Consider the following 21048-nt stretch of genomic DNA (forward strand, 5'->3'; position numbering starts at 1 on the left):
ACATTAACAAGCTCATTAAAATAAAATCTACCTGAAAATAATTACAGAATTATGATTTTCGGACGGAATAATCTTTAAGGAAAAATAGGTGTAGAATTATCTATTTTTTTTCTTAAAAATTAATCCTTCCGAAGATTTACTGATTATTGATTAATTATTCAAGATCGATGGATGCTCCAATATCTTTTTTTTTTTAGAAAAAATAAGTTCTAAGCTAAAGACTTTGTGTGTGTGTGTTGTTAAAAAATAATACGATTACAAAAATTATACATAACATATTATGTATATATGTATATTGAAATCATATATAATATATTATGTATACATGTAGATATATATTGAAATTTATATTTTTGTCTACGATACTTTAATTATTTGTGTATCTAGTCGTTTTATAAAATTTCTATATTTAAACCGTTTTTTTGCAGAAACATGCATTTTAATTAAATAATAATTCCATTTCATTACAATAATTCAAAACATAAATAATATGCAATTTATACTATCAGCACAAAAATATTGATATAAGAAAAATAAATATTTTAAAGTATTTTAAACAATCTCAAAGCACTCTTTTTCGATATACTAAAAATGTTCTATACACCAATTAAAATTATTTCCTAATTTATATCGTAAAAATAATAGTCATATCCCCCCCCCCTCTCTCTCTCTCTCCCTCAATAATATATTACAAATCGATAAATTATCGACAGTCAAAAAGGTAGTATTTCGTATCGACGTTCGATCAATAGGTACTTACAGAAAATTAAATTATCTACACTTCATAACATTTATCGACAGTACATTCTAACTAATGACGATTTCAAAAATTTGCGCGCAATTCTTATGAATTCAAAATTCCTTTCAACCGTGCAAGTACAAGAAATTTCATCCTAAAATCGATTCCAAAAAATTTAAGACTTTACAAACAACATTGACATACAATAGTAAAATGAGATTTTTTGCTGTTGTAAAATTCTTGAATATGACTGCAATGGTTTATACATTTAGATCCGTAAGGAACTATGAAGGGCAAGAATCAATCATATTAAGGAATTTTACAACAGTTGCACAGCTATTTTTCTACTAAACGCAGCCATTACCTTTAATTTATAGACATATCGCGACAATGTAATATCGGGAGCATCGTAACGTTTGACATCGGTTGCGTTCGAAAATGTCACTCGGATGCCTCCAATAGTTCTTTTTGGCTGAACTTTTTCACCGGTTCATCTTTCTTCCTCTTTTTTCCTCCTGGAGAGAAAAGGAAGACAGATGGACTGGCGCAAAAGTTCAGCCAAAAAGAACAGGCCTAATACCTCGGATTCATCATCTGTCCTCGTTTAACATTTAATGTTAAAGAAGGACAAATGACGAATCCGAAGCATCGGAGGCATCCGAGCGACGGTTCCGAACGCAGCCATAGTTATGTTCGAATTAGGAAAAGATAGAAGCGGGAAACGCACTCACCAATCGTTTCCACGACGAAATAAGCTGCCATCGGGAAACGCAACGAGGATATATTGGAACGAACGCGTCCGGCCGCAACGAGGGTTCATCTGGATCGCCCTTATCGATCCGGCGCTTTAAATAAAGAAACTTTTGACTTTTGCTTGCTCGAGAGGACGGTTGATTCGCCGCGCGCGCGCGCGCGCGCACTCGCACGGAGTCGAAATAAAAATAGACGCGATACGCGACGTTCGCGCCGCGATAGCCGGCTTGACTATTTTCGAACGACGGCCGCTCGGCATGAGCCTCGTCCCCCGGATGGCGAGATCGTGACTTCGCACACGCGTCACGACTGAAGAAGCGACTGGAAGCAACCGTTCGCGCGCGAGATCACTTCCTTTTCATCGCCGGCACACGACATTTGACCCACGGAACGCGTTCACTCGAGTCAGTACGCGACGCGAGTTTGACTAACATTCACGTATGCAATTCGAAACGCGGCGATCATCAGTGAAGATTCAACGCGAAAAAGAGCGAGAACTTTTTACGCAGCTCCGCGATTCGGATCAACACGCGACGCCATTACGGAAATCGTTTCGCGTTGTGATGAAAATTCAAAACTGCGAAAATTGACAACGTCGATCAACTTCGCGCGATAAGGAACATATTCAGGGCACTCGAGAGTCGATCGCGCAGGCGTGGCGCTGCATTCAAAAGTACAAAAACGTTAACTAATATATATCTTTTGAAATTATTAAGTAGATCCTTTGACTTTTTTATATTTTTTTCGTTATAATTATATAAGGCAACGTTTCCTTGCTGCTCTTTTACGACGTGCTGCCTGATTATAATTATAGAGTTTTATTTATAATTATTTATTGTAAATTAAGAAGATACACACAGATAAATGAATAATAGTCAATTAATCATATACTTCGTAGTAACAATTATTAAAATAGTAAACTAGACATCTGTCACGGAATAAATTCCGATTGGAAATAAATAAAGCATGACATCGGTTTTGTATATTTCATATTTTATTTTATATACATATAAAATATATTATATATCTAAAATATATTTAAAAAAAAGAGCTTGTAGCCCTTTTCCTTTTCATTTTTTTAATTTTATTGAGCCTTATTATTAATATATAATACTATTATATTTTATATATTTTTTTAATCTTTTTCAACTTTTTAACTATCGCAAAAGTTATTCTTGGACAACGTATGTTATGTATATATATTTACATTTTCCGGTATTATCGCTTTAAAAATGATCTTCAGGACGCAATTAACTGCAACAAGGCATGAAATGTCCATGAAAATTTCCTCGTTCGACGCGATTACCGCGTCATGCGTAATGGAAAATAATCGATAATATCCGTGATAGTCACCGAACTGACCGAACGTCAGTCGACACTCGACCGGCGAAGCGCCGTACGGCGCCTGTTAAAGATCGCACTGACGTGAAGGTTATGCGTTCACGTTACTTATAAACATTGTAGGCGCATTATTTTCAATCGTTCTACCGCTCCTGGAAGACGCACGATGGCCAGCCTACTTGCTCCTCTGCTCTTCGTCGTCGCTCTTGCTGCATCGCTGCCAATCTTGGGCGACACCGCCTCAGCGCACATCCACACGCATCAACACAACAAAGCCGACAACAATGAAAGGACGGAAAACGGTGCCTTCAGTCCTCGCGACACCGATCACTATGTGGAGGGCGAACACCACGAAGAATTTGATCATGAAGCCATCCTAGGTATGAACAAGATGACTTACTAGATTTTCAAGACTTAACATTTGGAGCTCTTTTGACGTCCTCGTGAATCTTTTATACTTGCTTCGGTTTTGTATTTATGAATAATAATTGAAAATTCATATCTTCCATATACCGCTTTATCTTGTTGAAGCTCCTTTTATGAAAATTAGATTTTTTGTCAACAAAGAAAAAAATGAAAAAAAACACTGTTATTGTCATCTAATTTGCTTAAGTGGATACTTATCGTCTTGAATATTTTATTTTATTGTGTGTAGGAAGTGTAAAGGAAGCAGAAGAATTCGACAGACTTCCAATACAAGAATCAAAAAGGAGATTAGGAATTTTATTGACCAAAATGGATCTGAATAATGACAAGTATATAGAGAGAAATGAATTGAAAGCTTGGATCTTGCGTTCGTTTAGGTAATATCAAGTAATTTGTTGAATGTCATGTTTATCTGTTCAAGGACTTCGGTTAATTAAACTGTTTTGTAAATAGCACACTATCTACAGAAGAATCTGAGGATCGCTTGGACGATGCTGATACGAATGAAGATGGTAAAGTGACTTGGGAAGAAATTTTACAGGATACTTATGGCAACGATCCTGAAGACCTAGCTCTTGATGACAAGTTAATCCAAGATGACAAGCAGACATTCAAGGCTGCAGATTTAAACAAAGATGGTTATTTAGATACAGAGGAATTCAAGGCTTATACACATCCTGAAGAAACACCTAGAATGTTTCCACTTTTGTTGAAGCAAGCCTTGGCTGACAAAGATACAGATGGAGATGGATACATTAATTTTCAGGAGTTTATTGGTGACAGAGCCAAATCAAAAGATAAGGAATGGTTGTTAACTGAAAAAGATAAATTTGATTACGAACATGACAAGAATGGGGATGGTAGACTCGATTCAGATGAAATTCTTTCTTGGCTTGTACCAAGCAATGAGTGAGTATACTATAATATGTGGAATATTAAAAATTTCATTACACATGCAAAAAAAATTATTAAAATTTTATTAAAACATTTTATTAAAATTTCATTATTTCAATAACGATAATCTCAAATGATCATAAATCTCATTTAAAATATAATTTTTCTCTTATATCTATAATGATAAACGTTCCTTCCTTTTTCTTTACATTTGCATATCCATATTTATACATATCTATATTTATAATGACAATTATATATTTTAACATAAATTGCAATATTATAACACAATTTTATATCATATCAAAATTGTCTAATATTAGTCTAATATTACTGAATTTCATAATAACGGCTTCTTAAAAAATTTAAGCAATTTTTGTATTGCAAATTTTATTTTGCTGATATAAATGATATCACTTTTTCATATCTTTTTGTTGATGTTTATTTCAGAGAAATAGCAAATGATGAAGTAGATCATCTGTTTGCGGGTTCAGATGACGATCACGATAATAGATTATCCTTTGACGAGATCTTGGATCATCATGATGCTTTCGTAGGTAGCGAAGCGACGGACTATGGTGATCATTTGCAAGAGATTGATCGTTTTAATGATGAACTTTGAAAATCAACAATTAGTTGAATTGATATAAAAAAATACTGTTATCTGTCGTAATACTCATATCAGTATGATGTGTATAATTGAAAATATTTTTAATATACTGCTCAAGAGACAATAACACAAGACTATTCCTTTAAAAAATTCTATATATAAATCTAAACGGAAGTGTTCAAAAAAATAAAAATACTATGTTTAATACAATTGTACGTATAGTAACAAGTTTATTAAACATTAAAATCATAAAATTATAATTGAGAGAAATATTCAAAATCTACTAAATTTATTGAATCATGTATAGATTCACTAGAAAAAATGTTCCATTAATCATTTTGAGCAGTATATTTATTAATATTTTTTTCTACCTCCCTTTTAGCCTTTATCTGTTTGATCAATCTATTTATGCAGTCAGAACAAATTTTTATTGATAATAAGTCACACACGCTGGATTAATGAAATTTGCACATCTTGTATATTTACGACGATTCGTAGTATAACGCTACACGAACCATCGTCTTCCACTTTTTACCAAACTTGAGTGCCATAATAGGAAATGCGAAGAAGAAAAATATATTGAGGCAACAAAAAGTCTCATATTTCTCATTGTAATTACATATAGTACGTCATTAAGTTTAAATTCCATCATTATTGTTACACTGTACATAGTAGTGCATACGCAACACATAAATATATATATATATGTGTGTGTGTGTGTGTGTGTGTTTGTATGTTACGTATTGTATGTAAAACACAATTTTTTTTAATTTTATGACAAATTAAGATGGATTTTTGTAGATAATATTAAACGAGTGTGTGTGTTATCTATATAAAACACATCTTCGACAAATAATATATTCATTGATTTGTAATAAAATATTTTAACAATTTCATACATTATTTTTATTTCCTAACAAAATTTCAGTACACTATGGAATGTCTTCAAATATGGAATTATGCACTTTTGAGTTTATTTTACATATTTGTAGTTTATGTATATAAAGAAACAATTTTATTAATTTATATATAATTATTGTATATATTACATATATTGTATATATTACAATTAAGATTGTTGTGACTGTGCAATACCAACTAAAAATATCAACTAAAAAGGTATCAACCAAAAAATTTTATCATAATGTCCTGAAATCAATTAATAAAAAATAAATTATTTGGTTTTTAATGGTTTATGCAGCGCATTTACCATATTCTGCAGCAATTTTAGGTAAATAACACAAATAGATCCAAATAAATTTTTGCACGAATATTTATTAGAATTTTATTAATATATATAAAATTTTGATGATACTATTTCATCATAAAATTTGCAAATAAGTACTACAAAACGTGATGACATAAAAATCAAGAAAAACAAAAAATTAAATAATTTTTAAATCAATAAAAGAATTATACTTGAATTTTATACATATATTCAGGCGTAATAATAGAACAATCTATGAAATTTTTATGTTTTTGATAATACTTTCAATTGTGATGCATCCTTAATTTCATTTTTTAAATTATTGTTTTCAATCCAATTTTGCAAAGTAGTTGCAGACGGTAATGGAATTTTCTTGACATTTCTTAAGTATTTGTAAGCTTTAGGACTTAATGATCTTAGATATATTGCAGATTTTATATCTTCGGATGACCATCGTATGCGACTATTAGTTGATGACATTAACTTTGCAATTTGGCTCGGTGTAAATACTTTCCTTAAAACTTCAATGAGTATTGCGTTGATTTGCTTCTTCCTGTCCATTGTCATTTTGATTATTTCTGTTTGTAACTGTGTTATTCCTGAATGTAACTTTTTTACTTCCATATTCAATTGTTTATTTTGCTGTTCCAATATTTCTTTTTCTTTCAACACTTTTACCTTTTCTTCTTGTAATTTTTGGACTTGCATTAACGTTTTCATTGATCCATTTTTTATTGAAATATCATGATTATTAACTTCTCCAAGTCTGTAAAAGAAACGCTTTGATTCACAAAAAAAAAATATATATATATAACAATAGTAGAAGCTTAAATTAATGATATGTTGTGGACAAACATTTACTACATACATCTCTACATTTGTTGTGTTATTTACTAAATCCTTATGTTGCACAGTTTTTTCTATAATATAATTAACTTTTTTAATATTATTTACAATATTAACATTTTGTACATTTTTTGCAGTTTCTGCTTTCACATATTGCACAATTTCTTTATGCGACTGCAAACGATTCTTCTCTTGTATACATCCAATAAGTTCTGTGTATGTTGGTACTCCAGTCCTTATTCTTAAAAATATGAAGAGATGTTTTATTTCCACATAAGCATGAAAATTGCAATATATTTACAAATATAGAAAATACTTACGGTACATTTCTTTCTTTATTCCTCTTCATATTTTTTTTACTCTCTGGCATTCTCTTCTTCTTTTCTAATATTAACATTTTTGTTGGGATAGAATCTTTTTTTAATCGTTGCATTTCTCTGGATGGTACATTTTTCAATCTTGGTTTTGTCCACACCATTATGAAGCAATCAGTATCAAAATGATTACTACATATTGCTACAATTACATTATAATATATTTTAATATATATAGTTAATATATGTATACATTCATAAGATATTCTACTCAACAAAAAATTAAAAAAAAAAAACAAAATTGATGCTCAAGGTTTTACTCTAATATCCTCTTATGGTAAATTAAAAAATTCTTTATATCCCCAGCATATATATATGTAAACTAAAAGAATGTATTAAATAATTAAATTATATCAACTTTACTCGTATCAACTTTCATGTTTAATTCCGTTCTTTGACTGGCTTCGAGCCATTGCTGACGAATAGTGGCTTTTTTTTTTAAAATTTCACATTTTTTGTCTTGTATTGTGACGTACGACTAGGGCAATGTTTTATACAACATACTGGCATAGTTTCTGCAATAGACAATGTATAGACATTTATACTTAAGGGGTACTGTCGAGTGACGAAATTATTGACACATTATAGATCGATTGAAATCTCCGAATTAACTGAACAGAATCAAAAACTGTCAAAAACTCTTTTACAGGATTGAAATAGATGCAAAATTAGGGCTATTAGGGGTTGCGTAAATATGGACAGATGGACTTGCAGCCAATCAACAGGCTTGAAATAACTGCGAACTGGCGCAGACTTGAAATGAAATGGCAATCCTTAGGTCTGTTCGCGTTGCTTGCACTTTTGGCACTCGGCATCTTCGCTTTCTCTCTTTTCAAATATATATCTATCTCATTTTAAGTGGAAAATATTTGGGGATTTCATGCAACGCGAACAGACCTCTTGATTCCTTGGCGCAGACGCGCAGACTGTGGATGTTACTAGTTCCCTGTCGTGCTTTTTTTAACCTTTTTTTAAATAAACGGAACGTAAATAAACAGAAAAAGGGTAATTGTATAAAGCTTGACAAAATAAAATGCCGTACGCTAATCAACCATCGGTCCATATTTCGGACTTAACCGAAGAAAATGTGAAATTTCAAGTGGAAGATACCGAATTAAGGTAAGACAGGTTAGATTATGTAGAAGAATCAAAACGTGTATGTAATTGCAATTTAATTTATAATTAATATTTCTTTATCAGCGTTGCGAACAGCATGAGGCGTGTCTTTATCGCCGAAACTCCGACTATGGCTATTGATTGGATACAACTGGAAGCCAATTCTACTGTTTTGAGTGACGAGTTCTTGGCACATAGGATTGGAATGATACCATTGATCAGTGATGATGTATGTGTATATAAAAAATGAATACATTTTTCTCAACAAAAATATGAAAATGCAGATTACGTTTTAACGATTAAATTTAATCATTAAACTATGTTTGAATGGATGTAATATTATATGGAGAGAAAACTTTTCTTGTTTATAGGTAGTCGATAGAATACAATATACAAGAGACTGCCAGTGCATGGATTTCTGTCCAGAATGTAGCGTGGAATTCACTCTTGATGTTAAGTGTACTGAAGAACAAACTAGGCATGTTACTACTGCAGATTTCAAGTCAAGTGATCCTAGAGTGCTACCTGTCACATCCAGGCACAGAGAAGACGATGCAAGCGAATATGGAGAAACAGATGGTATGTATTCTCTTTTTTACGACACTTATGGTTATCATAAAAAAAGGGAATCACAATGATCGTATTTGGGATCTTCCAGAAATTTTGATAGTAAAATTAAGAAAAGGACAGGAATTAAAACTTAGAGCATATGCAAAGAAAGGTTTCGGAAAGGAGCATGCAAAGTGGAATCCGACTGCTGGTGTAAGTTTTGAGTATGATCCTGATAATACTATGAGACATACTTTGTTTCCTAGAGCAGACGAGTGGCCTAAATCAGAGTATACTGAATTAGAGGAGGATCAATGTGAGTATATTTCTAATAAGAATCCAAAATTTTGTTTAGTTGTATTTTAAGCCCCTATTCTATAACTCTTAACGACAGCTTTATTCAATTATCTTTTTTCTGTTTATGGAAAAGGGATTATTTATACTAAATCTTGTAACTATGATACACACCAATACACAAGAATGCAGTAGTGAACTACTAAGATAGTGACATCTGCAGTTAAAATTATTCAATGTAGAAGGGAGAGAATAGTATATAAATTAATAAATTTATGTACACTACATATGTGTATTAAATAAATGTGTTAGAGATTTTACATTATTGTTGCGTAGATTTTATAAAAAAAAGTTTTGCAACAACAATATAACGATACTGTTACTGTCGTTAAAAGTTACAGAAAAGGGGGCTTATTGTAATATATACATTTTAGATGAAGCCTCATTTAATTGGGAAGCCAAACCGAACAAGTATTACTTCAATGTGGAGAGCAGCGGGGCCTTGAAACCCGAAAACATCGTCATGATGGGGATTGCAGCGTTAAAAAATAAATTGTCGAATCTGCAGACACAATTAAGTCACGAAGTGCAAAGCGACGCGTTGAGCATCCATCATTAGAAATAGATTTTAACTTGATATTTACATATGAAATTGTATATCTTATTTCATATTTTATAAAATAAAAAATGAATCTATAACTATATATATATATTATAAATGATTTGCTATACCAATTTTACAAAAGTCGAAAGAAATATAATATAAGGATAATTCTATGGATTCCTATCAACATATTTTTGTACACTGAAGAGGACCCAATACTAGGGTTGAACATCTGTATTTAATTTTTTAATATATGTATCATTACATACGTATATAACTAGTGTTTTAATTTTTTAATGTATGTATCATTACACACGTATAAATGTGTTGGCTTACATTAGCATTTCCTTACTATTATATTTATTGGAGTTTATTTAGGAAGCTTTATATTCCCATACAGCACAGAACTTGCAGCAATAACGCAGCAATATTGCTGCAACATACAACATTGTTGCTGCAATTTTTGTGTAGGGGTTGTAACTTAAATTTTATATTGATAATATAGAGAATATTTTATATCCATTTCCATCAACGTAAATTAACTTTGATCTGGCTTTAATTTATTCTTCAGCTTTGTTAGAACATCAAATTTGTTAGAAAAAAAGATGATTCTCTTCCCCCCCCCCCTCTCTTACTCTCTAGAATTAGAAGAAATTTTCAAATTTTTAATTCTTAGGAATTAGAAAAAGATGAAGAGTAAATTAAATCGAGATTAAAGTCAATTTACATTGGAAATAGACATTAGGAAATCGCTGTCAAGAATTTTAAAAAATTTGAGTCTTGTAAGCTAATCAGAGGGCGTTACGAATCACAAACGCTGAAACGAACAAGAGTACATCGATATTGATACAGCCAGTGTTTTGCAGTGCTTTAAAATGCTGTCAAAATGCTGTCAAATTACAATTGTTTCATGTGATGTGTTTTATTAATAAAGACAAATCGTATGTGTTGATGTAGAACATATTTATATTATATTGGGCGTTTTATTCAATTGATTTAGTGACTGTTAAGCGCACACCGTCTAACATAGTCGAGATTGAGCCGATCGAGCGCGAAACATCGGTTTTCATTAAAATGGCTGTCAAAGAGAGACAAAACGAAACCTCGTTCGACGAGATTGAATGGAACGTGGAAAACGAAATTCAACTTTTTTTCGCCATGAACGGACACAAGCCAGTTGGTAAGACGACGAAAGCCAGTGATGAGAGGTTATGTTTACCCTTGTTTTCTACATTCATTTCTTCCAACGTAATTAATTTTAATCTCGATTTAATTTATTCTCTATTTTTTCTAATTCGTAGACCTAGGAAAAGATAAAAAGTAAGTTAAATCGAGATTAAAATAAATCTACATTGGTAGAAATAGACAATGAGTGATTTCAACCAAACTCCGCTTGATTGGCAATTAAATAATTAAAACAAAATCTCTGTGTATAATGCATGGCTTTCTATCGAAATTGTAACATCTGTAATATAATTTGTATATATAAGTATATACATATTTTAAACAAAAAAGTTCTATGTTAATAGAGAATACTACAGGTATTGCTTGACAAGTTGATCACCGATTAAATTAATGAGAGTTTGATCAAAGTTTATTATTAATAAACAATTATGCTTTGCAATTGTGATTTTTAAGAATTGTTCAATTGTCAGGTATCAATAAATATTTCCACATGGTGTGTATATGGGAAAAATTTCGTGCTGCTATTCATAAAGATGTTCCATTAAAAATAATTTGGGATCACTTGGAATCCATGTACGACCTTGTGTCTTTGGTAAGTGACAACGTATATAATAAAATCTGTATCCTAAAATGAAGTTACATCTAGAATCGTGTTGTAATAAACACAAGTTTCTATAAAATTATTTTGAACATTATGTAATATATTAATACAATACATCTTATGCATATATGTATATAGTGTCCCATAAAAACCAGAAAAATGCTTAAGGGGAGATAATTCCTGAGATAATTTTGAGATGGAAATTCTAATATCAAAATGTTAAGAGAAAATTTTTTTTAACATAAATATCAATAATTAGAAATATCAATAATTATATCTTTGCATACTTACATAATTTTTATACCGATGCGAGTATCAATATTTACAAGAGGCAATTATATAATTATCTTTCTCTTTTAGCATTTTACATTGTTCATACTTGAATGTGCAAATTAGTGGTATAATTTGCTAACTTTAAATTCTTATAATTTATAATTCAAAAAACTATTATAGCCTTGACAATTAGAACTTTCATTTTAATCTTAGGAATCTCCCCTTAAGTGTTCTGGTCTTTATGGAACACCTTGTATATTTATTTATATACAAATTGAAATTTTTTATAGGACGATATGGAAGGTTTACCTTTTCCTGGTCACGAGATAGATTTTTCCTTACCGGAGACTGAATTTATAGGAAAGCCGCGGAAGAAGGAAGAATTAGAGATAAAATTGAAAGATCAGAGGGATAAATACAAAGAAATTAAAAAAGAAAAAGACATTAAAGAGAGTTTTAAGAAAGATAGTATGTTACGTGATTTTAAAGGAATCAAAGATGTGGAAAAGAAAAAAGAAGAGATGAAAAAAAATGTGAAGGAGATAGAAATGAAAAAGGATAAATTTAAGGATATGAAAGAGACAAGGAAAGAATATAAATCATCAAAAGGACGTTCAAAAGGGAAAGAACAGAAGAGAGTGGTATTTTATATTTGGTTTTGATTATTTAATACTTTTCTCCAACAGGGTTGCACACACAAATTGTATTTTCGTTTCTTTTAAGCATCAAACGGAAAGAAGGAGCGTAAAGAATCCGAATCTAGTCGCGAGCTCGCGAAAAGGATTCCAAAGAGACCAACTAGACAAAGTGTGGATAGTTCTTCCAAAGCTTCTTCCAGTCCGCGCGATACACCTCCGCCAAAACGAAGACGAATATAACAGTTATTATAAATTAAAAAGATATTGTTGCATGTCTAAAAACTTTAGTTATATAATTCATCACTATACAAGGATAATATTATATTTGTCTATTTTTATAGCCAATTAACACGCTTGAAAAATTTCCTACCAAAAATAGACAATTATAATTTTAATCTATACTGTTTTTAACAATATAAATGTATATATAGAAAATAAGTCGATTTTATAAAAAAAAATTTGTATCGTGCTGTAAATAAAATGCTACAAGTAAATAAATATATCATTATATCTTTTTAAATAGCTTTACTTTTTAAGTGTCATATACTCGACACTAGTTAGATTTATGCTTTTAAGATTTATTTTCGACATGTATATATATACATCTATTAAAAATGTGTAATTTTTATATTCAGAACTGATTAAAGAACTATTTGAATTTCAGAATAATTTCACAGTTAAAAGATATATAATACCATTCTAACACTAAGGAAAAGCAAACAAAAGATGAATACAAAAATGAATAGCAAAAATATATTATTATATTAATAATCTTTGTATTACAAATGAAAAGTGCTCAGTTCATAATTCATCGCTCGAGTTACAAGCTGGATGAGGGAGGAGCATAATGACAACACCGTGAAACTTGTGGTTACCAGCCGAGATTTATTGTAAAAGGTGTGGAATTCTTATGCGTCAGGAATGTTTTCAAGAAAATGCGATCCTGTTCCGCGATCGGCAGCATCCTCTCGAGAAGCACGTGGCAGGAGTATTCGTTGTTTACGATCCTTAATCCATAATCCATGTGCGGGAGGGATCCACGTTCAGGGAATGCGTATCTGCTGAAGTCCGGTGGTAGTAGTAGTAGTAGTAGTATAGTAGTAGCTGGCGACCGTTTTTTTTTCGGCATTAATAAAATCTCACGTTATCGAAGCCTTCTCGCCTCGCGCTCGGACTCGAGCAAGGTTAGGAGATCGCCCTCTCGTACCGGTCCCTTCACGTTCCTGATGATCTGCCGATTCTGCTCGCCCAGGAATTCTACTTTCACCTGGGTGCACTGCCCCTGCGAGCCAGTACGACCCAGAACCTTGATAACACGCGCCAAAACGACTGGTTTGTCCATGATCGCCTCTTTCTCACGTGGACTGTGACTCAAAAGAGATATCTGACGCAAATGGAAGAAGCACGCGTAGACGAATCTGACGAACCGCTTTTCTCCGGTCGATTTCCGGATTTCCGGTGAGTCGCCACTGTCCAAATACATGAATTTCGAACGGAAACGGAATCACGTATAAAGTCATTTTCATTCGTAAAAATGGCTGCGTTCAGCAGACTCAATAGTTTTGCAACCGTTTTATGATTCGTCACGCTGATTGAATTATACTTTTAGATTTAAAGGAATAGTCCTATCTCAGCGCAGAATCATAAAACGATTGCAAAACTGTTGAGTCTGCTGAACGCAACCAATGAATATTGTTGAACGAAACAAAAAAGATTAAATATTAAGAATGAAATATTGGAAAATATTTGTTATATATTACTGTAAGAAATTTATTGAATTTACCATGATTTTGTTGTCACATTTATTCGAGTGGAAAAAAAATGACGGTCTCTTTGTAAGTAAATAACAATCAAAATTATAGTGATTTATTCGCAATTTTTAATTAATTTTCTTTTTTATTAAAATTGTCAACGTCTCGTTGAATTTCTTATCGTTAAAATAAGATGTAAAATATTGTCAATATTAAATCAGTATTTCGAAATTTATTGATTTAAATTTTAAATGTACTTATATATACATCTGTATCTTAATATTTTTATTAAAATTTTTTAATTTTTGTTAACTGCGTTAGAATTAACTGCTTGATGAGACAGCTAACGCTGTTATATCTTTCGTGTGTGTTAAATTTCATTATAAATTATATACATAGTTAAATATCTAGAAATGTAGATCTAAAGAAATACCTAGATAACGCATTTCACTTTTATTAGAACTGTTCTCACAAAGGAGGTGAATAGCATATAAGTCAAATAGTACTGAGTGCAACGAATTGGCGCACAGAAATTACCTATCTTGTGTATATAATAAACAGAATATATTTAAAACTGAATATATTCACAAACTAATTTACCTGTTTTTTTTTTTTCAAAGACGTTAATTTTTTTAATTTACCAATTTTTTTGTTATCGTGATAAATCGTATTAGCAAGAAATTGAGAATTATTGAGGATACCAGTAACTTATCGGATTTAATGTTTTTTTAAATGCGTCCGTTATGTCACAAGTTTTATTCATCTCGCTTAACAGTTTCACGAATGATAAATAATAGAGTAATCAAATTACAATAAAATGTTATATTTTGACACAAGTACACTATTTCATAATTACTTATAATAATAATTCATATAAATAACAGCTTGATACTGTAGGCAACAATTAAGATGAGCTTCCTTAAGTCCCTCTTGGTATAGCTTTCACTGATTATCAGGAATCACTTAGAGAGTGATTTATTTGTTCAATTATATTAACGCAAATACTTGCCAAAAATACTGCGTTTCGCTATACAGTGTGTCGCGCTTTTTTCTCGACTACAGGTTCCTTAAAAATTAAATTTGGGCTTTTTAGTATTGACAATCAAATCTCATATTAAAAGTAATGTAAAGTCAGAAGAATAAGATTATTATTTTATTCACATTCCTGAATTTATAACTCATTACGAATTACTATAATCCTAGATTATAGAACCTGTAAGTAAGAAAAAATGCTCAAATGCTTAAACAGTCTGTATAATCATCATTATCGGTACTTTGAAAGACAGGTTGTGATTATACATCTAAGTATAGTAGTGCCTCCCATGTATTAAATCATATGAACAATGTATTAATAAAAAATGTTACTCGCAAAATATTTCATAATAGTATACAGAAAAGCATAATTAATAATTTATTACATAAATTATATTATCAAATTATTTGTGATTGCAATGATCTCCTAAAAATTTTCTTTTCAAAAGAACATTTTATATATTACTTTTATGCATCATTATTCAATTTAACTTAATTAAAACGTGATTTATCCAATCAAAATGCTCCAAAATTTTTAGCACCAATATATGATTTATGGATTTTTCTCATATTTCGTAGATATTCATAATAAATAAATTGCTGAACTATTTAAATCTCATTGTCGCAACAGTAATATATTCTATAACTTACGCAAATGTAAAAAATGCGTTATATCTCGCATTCATATTATTTTGTATTTATTACAATACAGAATAAATGTAGACACATATTGCACGTGTCGAATATAATACCTTAAAAATAAATTGAAGATCCAAGTCTTTTCACGTCTCTAACGAAACTTGTACATATGCAATGTACATCTTTGAATCAGCGTTCGAAATCGATATAGCTTGAGTGAATTCCATTTTTTATATCGTTTCATACGAGAAAATATGCTTTATGTTAGATTGACAACTGAAGTATTTTTATTTTATCAAATAAACTCACAAAAACATATAGCAATTCTAGCAATCAAATCCAAGCTAATAAAAATTATACAGTTTTCCATTGATTCGAATGAATACTTTGTTATGTTGAAAATGGACCCTGACATATATATTTCAATTGCAATTACAAAAAGCTTTCATTGTAGCAACATAATTTGCACCATGAGGTACATATTTAGTGTCACACAAATAACTTCTTACATTTTTTTTTATTCAAAGACTTATCTTATTTTTATTCCAGTTTCTTTTTTCTCAACAGTAATATTGAAAGCTGGTGAAGGCTTTCAAACAAAAATATGTATCTACTTGAAGCTCTATGAACATTGACGAATTATGTGTTGAGACAACAATCGAGTATAATTGTTCTTTTTTCATTTTAGTGTCTCCGTCGTCAGTTCTATTACTTTCCGAAGCAATGTCCAATCAATGGACGTGGAAATGTGTTATTACATTGGATAATAAACTGTCGACATTAGTACAACACTGAATGAGATAATCAACAGGCTAACAATATCCGCAATAATTTTACTGCCATAAGTTTGTGGAAAGGGTCTGCCCAGGTAGCGCAGCAGCGGCAGGTTTGCCTGTAGAGGCAAAGTTCATATCGCCCAAAGACATCTGCGACATTTGTTGTGGCAACTGTAACATCATGAATTATGTTAAAAATAAGATTGATTTGACTTAATGTAAATAACGTTACAAAGTATTACAAAGTTTTGATAAAAACTTTTTATTTTATCAAAAGAATTTTGAGAAAATAGGGCAATAGGAGTTAGACACGGTAGTCGTTGCGCAAATAATATCCCGATATAACACAAACTTCTTTATTAAAAAACGCGTTTACATGTTTCGGCTCATGAGCCCTCTTCAGAGACAAATCACCCTAATAGTAAGAAATCCTTGTAGATTGATTTATGATTTTTATTTTATATTCATATCTCTTGTAGAAATTATATATGATCATAAATTACATAAAGCACTTAAAATTTACATACCTGAGCGGTAAATGCAGTAGTTTGTTGTTGCTGTGCTGTTAAATTAAAGAAGGGATTGCTGCCGGGAGCTGGTTGAATATTCTGTGTCAGCATTCCACTCCATCCATTATTACTAGCAATATTACTTTGTCCTAATTGCATCATCTATGAAATTGGAGAAAAAAACTCTAAGTGTAAAAAATAACTGCGTGAATAATTACGAACATATTTAGCAATATCATGCAAGAAATATTACATACCATTTGAGGTGGCATTGAGATAGCAGCATTAGGTACACCATTTAATTGATTCATTTGTCCTATATGTAAACCTAAAGGATTGGCTGCTACAGCACCTATCGTATTAGGATTCGCTATAATTTGATTTTGATTGACAGGTATCTGATTCGCGACCGGTATTTGCGTGGAAAGTTGGCCGAGTTGACCTAACGAGCTTTGTTGCCCAAATATACCCACATTAGGCATTTGCTGTTTATATGGTATAGAGTGTTGAGGATACACTCCCCCTGAAATATATCGCATGTTAAAAAACATAATTTAATTATAAAATTTCATTAATATTGGATATATCATTTTTATCTTATAATACAATACCTGAAACACCATAAATAGCTGGTTGATGACTCGGAGTACCATATAATGCTAAAATACTGTCTTTTGTCATCTTGCTTTTTTCCTGAGGTAGCAGGGTCGGTTGGTTAAAGAAGCTCTCCTCTTCGCTTTTACTTGCAATAGTAGTTGTTTTACTTCCATTAGAATCATTTCCAGTTGAAGCTACTGAAGCAGGCGGTGCAGACAGAAAGGAAGAAAATACATCGTCCCCAGAACCATTTACATTTGTTTGGTTAGTTGTTGGCGCATCTGTTAATAACGACGTGAAGTGTATCATATGTTAGAAAGCTTATAATTCTATAAATTATTCAGAGTATATCATAATTCACACACAAGGAATGTACAATACAGTTTTTTGTACAAAAAGCAACTTCTTCCTATCTTACAATTGTATTTTGCTACAAGAAAAAGTTGCTTCTTGATAGAGAATTGCACTATGAATTTCTGTATGTATCTGGGACATCCTGTACACACAACATACCAAGACCTAAGAGATCAAGGATTGCAGAATCTTTTGTTCTGCCCAGTTTAGGACTGACGGAACTTCGAGGTTTTGGCAATTGAGGCACTACTTCCGGTTTTTTTACAGGGGGGAGTACAGTAGTCGTAGCTTCCGAATTTTCCTTTTTTCGTCTGCGTTGTCTTTCGGCTTCTTCATCAAGTTCTTTGTCCCAATTTACCTATGAAAATTATTTATTAGTTAAAGCAATAAATATAACGTCTGTAATCTTTTCTGCAACCATATATAAAATTCAATGTGCGTGTGTGTGTGTGTGTGTGTGTGTGTGTGTGTGTGTGTGTGTGTGTGTATGCGTGATTTCGTCCTAAAATTACAGAACGCCCTTCTCATGCATTTATGAGAAAAATGCACATAAAAAATTTTCAAACATATTTTTCTCATGAATACTCAGCCAAATTGGAACGGGCTATGTCTAGTGTTAGAAGGAACCAAATGTGGCTTCCCTTTACTTAGATAAATTTTATAAGAGAAAAGCGCGTTAAAAAATTGTACATTATCACTACATAAATTTGACATTAAACTTGATAAATTTATTGAACTATTATACATATAAAATTCAGCAAAATTGGAAGGGGCTATGTCTGGTGTTATAAAACAAATATTAAATAAGGATAATCACATACTTTTGGTAAAGGAGGTGGCACCCATTCTCTAGCTATATATTTCTTATGTTCATATTTTGCCCGAATAAAACTTTCCAGGCTACAGTCTGTTTGAGGTCTTCGGAAACTATCTGGAAGGTTGGCTTCATAGACTGCTCTAGCTCGAGAATTACCCATTTGTTGTAAACTCTAGAAATTTAATTAACAGGATTTAATTAACAGGATTATATTTATTATATAATTTGATACAAATTTTTAATATTTAAAATATTATTTTAATTATAAAAAGTCTCATACAATAACAAAGTCATAAAAATATTTTAGCTTTAAAATATAAAATTTTTCTTTTATTTGTAAAATAAATATTTAAGGAAAAATGTTTAAAAAATATATGTAAAGCTTAAAGAAAATATTCAAATATGAAGCTTAAAAGAAAAATAATCTTGAATGTGTGATATAAAAAAAAATGATAAAAATAAAATAGTGAAATTTTTCCATAGAAAAGCAAATATTAAAAATTATTTATATCCATTTCTTTATAAAATTTTAATTATATTTCAGAATTGAGGAATTTGTGAATACATTTTTTATTGTGTTTTGATATAAAAGTTTAACAAATAAACAAAATCATCCTTTGTTAAAAAACTATGAATTATATGTCTGCTACACATACCACAACTTGTTCCGGTGTCCATGTATCTAAATTAACAGACTTGACTTTGCTTATATGTACTCCAAGATTTCTATGAATACCAGCACATCGAATACACAAGAAAATTCCCAAATTCCAGCTAGCCCATCTTGGTCCTGCAAACAAATTCATTGAAAATATCATAAATAATTATTATTTCTCGAGCATAGCGACTCCACTTAGACTTGACGCAAATACAATGATAAAAACTTATCAATAAAAACGCTTCATCAAGCTATCTAATATTCATGATTATTAATTATAAGTTCTCAACATTCGATGACATATCAAGTCATGTAACAGAGGCATTTTTTTTCATGAATCCTTAAAAGAAGAAAGACACAAAGGATCTCGCGCTTTGATTTTCGAGGTGATAAGTGAAATGAACATGAAATTTGGAAGAATCTTGACGATGTTATCGAATGACAGCGCGCTGATAGGTATGTCATGCAGAAGTTAAAAATCCATAACACACATCTCAGCGCATTATACAGAACACGACGCGTTGCATGGGTCGTTTCGTGATCGATATCGACGAGTCGAATCCAAGAACGAGCGCACTTGGACGGCACAAAGCAAAGAACGCACACGGAGGATTCATCGAGGACGACTTTCCGAAGGGGAAGAAGATGAACGGCGCATTCATATCGCGGCCGAGAAACAAACCTTTCGCGTCGCAGTCGACGCAATACTTGTTATCCTCGTCGCGAAGCATCTGCGTCAGCAGATTCTGACATTTCTCCTGGATCTGCTTGGCACGCTCCTTTTCGTGACGGGACGTCATTCTCGCTGATCACTGCTGACAGCGTCTTCGCGAAGGGATCGGGGACCACGCGCGACCGCGACACCCCGGTGTCGCCTCCCCGCGATAACCGATAACGTTAACGCTGAACAGGAGCGCGAGACAACGGTACCACGTAGTGGATTTGAGTGGATTCCGCACCGCGTTGATCCCATTGGCCCCTGTGACAGTGCCGTGCGATTACCGTGGAATCATTGTGGCTGTAGGTAAATTTTGTCGTTATCCAACGAGGAAACTTATCTCATGTTACCGACCGATTCTCCTACCTGCAATTACCATTGGCTGCGTTCAGCAGACTCAACAGTTTTGCAACCGTTTTATGATTGTCTGCTGAGATAGGACCATTCTTCAAGATCTAAAAGTATGATCCAATTAGCGCGAAGGAAACTTCCAACAGTTGCAAAACAACCGTTCTGCTGAACGCAGCCATTATTTAGGCTCAGTTCCACAATTCACTGTTAAGCCCAGTGTCCACGATGCTAGAAATCCGTCCGAGATCTCGGATGAAGAAAGAATTGACCAATCGCATTGATCACGTGACTAAATTGTCTAAATGTGATTGGTTAATTCTTTCTCTCTCCGAGATCTCGGACCAATTTCTAGCATCGTGGACACAAGGCTTAACAATAGGTTTTTAAGCCTCATGG

At 32.0% G+C, this 21048-nt stretch overlaps 6 protein-coding genes across 8 annotated transcripts; 3 read left to right on the forward strand and 3 right to left on the reverse strand.

Annotated features, from left to right (window-relative positions):
- The first annotated feature begins 1531 nt into the window (after positions 1–1531).
- On the forward strand, positions 1532–4892 carry LOC108731954 (reticulocalbin-2). Of its 2 annotated transcripts, none has more exons than XM_018462521.1 (5): positions 1532–2049; positions 2957–3213; positions 3489–3636; positions 3713–4168; positions 4604–4892. In XM_018462521.1, the coding sequence occupies exons 2-5, from the start codon at positions 3000–3002 to the stop codon at positions 4773–4775; spliced, it is 990 nt and encodes a 329-aa protein (XP_018318023.1). In that variant the 5' UTR covers positions 1532–2049; positions 2957–2999; the 3' UTR covers positions 4776–4892. The 2 variants fall into 2 exon arrangements, with proteins under 2 accessions (XP_018318023.1, XP_018318022.1); XM_018462520.1 differs by lacking the exon at positions 1532–2049 and adding an exon at positions 2079–2165.
- A 1318-nt stretch (positions 4893–6210) lies between these two features.
- On the reverse strand, positions 6211–7925 carry LOC108731986 (centrosomal protein of 290 kDa-like). Its single transcript, XM_018462565.1, is given in 5 exon segments — positions 6211–6736; positions 6839–7057; positions 7137–7332; positions 7554–7631; positions 7634–7925. Coding segments are annotated over 5 exon segments (1062 nt in total). The 5' UTR covers positions 7701–7925; the 3' UTR covers positions 6211–6234.
- A 212-nt stretch (positions 7926–8137) lies between these two features.
- On the forward strand, positions 8138–9780 carry RpII33 (RNA polymerase III subunit RpII33). Its single transcript, XM_018462547.1, has 5 exons — positions 8138–8309; positions 8391–8535; positions 8678–8885; positions 8965–9171; positions 9584–9780. Exons 1-5 carry the CDS (start codon positions 8224–8226, stop codon positions 9766–9768), a joined length of 831 nt encoding a protein of 276 aa, XP_018318049.1. The 5' UTR covers positions 8138–8223; the 3' UTR covers positions 9769–9780.
- Positions 9781–10575: 795 nt separating this feature from the next.
- Positions 10576–12745, forward strand: MrgBP (MRG/MORF4L binding protein). The gene is given in 5 exon segments (XM_018462558.1): positions 10576–10933; positions 11409–11530; positions 12103–12439; positions 12442–12453; positions 12536–12745. Coding segments are annotated over 5 exon segments (732 nt in total). The 5' UTR covers positions 10576–10827; the 3' UTR covers positions 12691–12745.
- Positions 12746–13315: 570 nt separating this feature from the next.
- LOC108731959 (40S ribosomal protein S28) lies at positions 13316–13876 on the reverse strand. Of its 2 annotated transcripts, none has more exons than XM_018462527.1 (2): positions 13594–13876; positions 13316–13508 (listed from the first exon to the last, which is right to left on the reverse strand). In XM_018462527.1, the coding sequence occupies exon 1, from the start codon at positions 13790–13792 to the stop codon at positions 13595–13597; it is 198 nt and encodes a 65-aa protein (XP_018318029.1). In that variant the 5' UTR covers positions 13793–13876; the 3' UTR covers positions 13316–13508; position 13594. The 2 variants fall into 2 exon arrangements, with proteins under 2 accessions (XP_018318029.1, XP_018318028.1); XM_018462526.1 differs by having other exon boundaries at positions 13316–13511.
- A 2011-nt stretch (positions 13877–15887) lies between these two features.
- LOC108731947 (stromal membrane-associated protein 1) lies at positions 15888–20540 on the reverse strand. Its single transcript, XM_018462513.1, has 8 exons — positions 20266–20540; positions 19582–19715; positions 18930–19097; positions 18268–18466; positions 17769–18035; positions 17415–17680; positions 17176–17319; positions 15888–16819 (listed from the first exon to the last, which is right to left on the reverse strand). Exons 1-8 carry the CDS (start codon positions 20381–20383, stop codon positions 16706–16708), a joined length of 1410 nt encoding a protein of 469 aa, XP_018318015.1. The 5' UTR covers positions 20384–20540; the 3' UTR covers positions 15888–16705.
- Between the last annotated feature and the right edge of the window lie 508 nt (positions 20541–21048).

The sequence above is a fragment of the Mycetomoellerius zeteki genome, unplaced genomic scaffold, assembly GCF_001594055.1.
Source record: "Mycetomoellerius zeteki isolate Tzet28-1 unplaced genomic scaffold, Tzet1.0 scaffold145, whole genome shotgun sequence".
Classification (NCBI taxonomy): domain Eukaryota; kingdom Metazoa; phylum Arthropoda; class Insecta; order Hymenoptera; family Formicidae; genus Mycetomoellerius; species Mycetomoellerius zeteki.

What these genes read in the sequence shown, in the direction of transcription:
- RpII33 (XM_018462547.1), top strand. Translation starts at nt 8,224, where the DNA reads ATGCCGTACGCTAATCAACCATCGGTCCATATTTCGGACTTAACCGAA. An exon ending in CGAATATGGAGAAACAGATG is followed by an intron (nt 8,886 to 8,964) that starts GTATGTATTCTC and finishes GGGATCTTCCAG; the next exon opens with AAATTTTGATAGTAAAATTA. An exon ending in TGAATTAGAGGAGGATCAAT is followed by an intron (nt 9,172 to 9,583) that starts GTGAGTATATTT and finishes TATACATTTTAG; the next exon opens with ATGAAGCCTCATTTAATTGG.
- LOC108731959 (XM_018462527.1), bottom strand. Translation starts at nt 13,792, where the DNA reads ATGGACAAACCAGTCGTTTTGGCGCGTGTTATCAAGGTTCTGGGTCGT.
- LOC108731954 (XM_018462521.1), top strand. Translation starts at nt 3,000, where the DNA reads ATGGCCAGCCTACTTGCTCCTCTGCTCTTCGTCGTCGCTCTTGCTGCA. An exon ending in TGATCATGAAGCCATCCTAG is followed by an intron (nt 3,214 to 3,488) that starts GTATGAACAAGA and finishes TATTGTGTGTAG; the next exon opens with GAAGTGTAAAGGAAGCAGAA. An exon ending in TGGCTTGTACCAAGCAATGA is followed by an intron (nt 4,169 to 4,603) that starts GTGAGTATACTA and finishes TGTTTATTTCAG; the next exon opens with AGAAATAGCAAATGATGAAG.
- LOC108731947 (XM_018462513.1), bottom strand. Translation starts at nt 20,383, where the DNA reads ATGACGTCCCGTCACGAAAAGGAGCGTGCCAAGCAGATCCAGGAGAAA. An exon ending in CCTTGATCTCTTAGGTCTTG is followed by an intron (nt 18,036 to 18,267) that starts GTATGTTGTGTG and finishes CGTTATTAACAG; the next exon opens with ATGCGCCAACAACTAACCAA. An exon ending in TCTCAATGCCACCTCAAATG is followed by an intron (nt 17,320 to 17,414) that starts GTATGTAATATT and finishes CCAATTTCATAG; the next exon opens with ATGATGCAATTAGGACAAAG.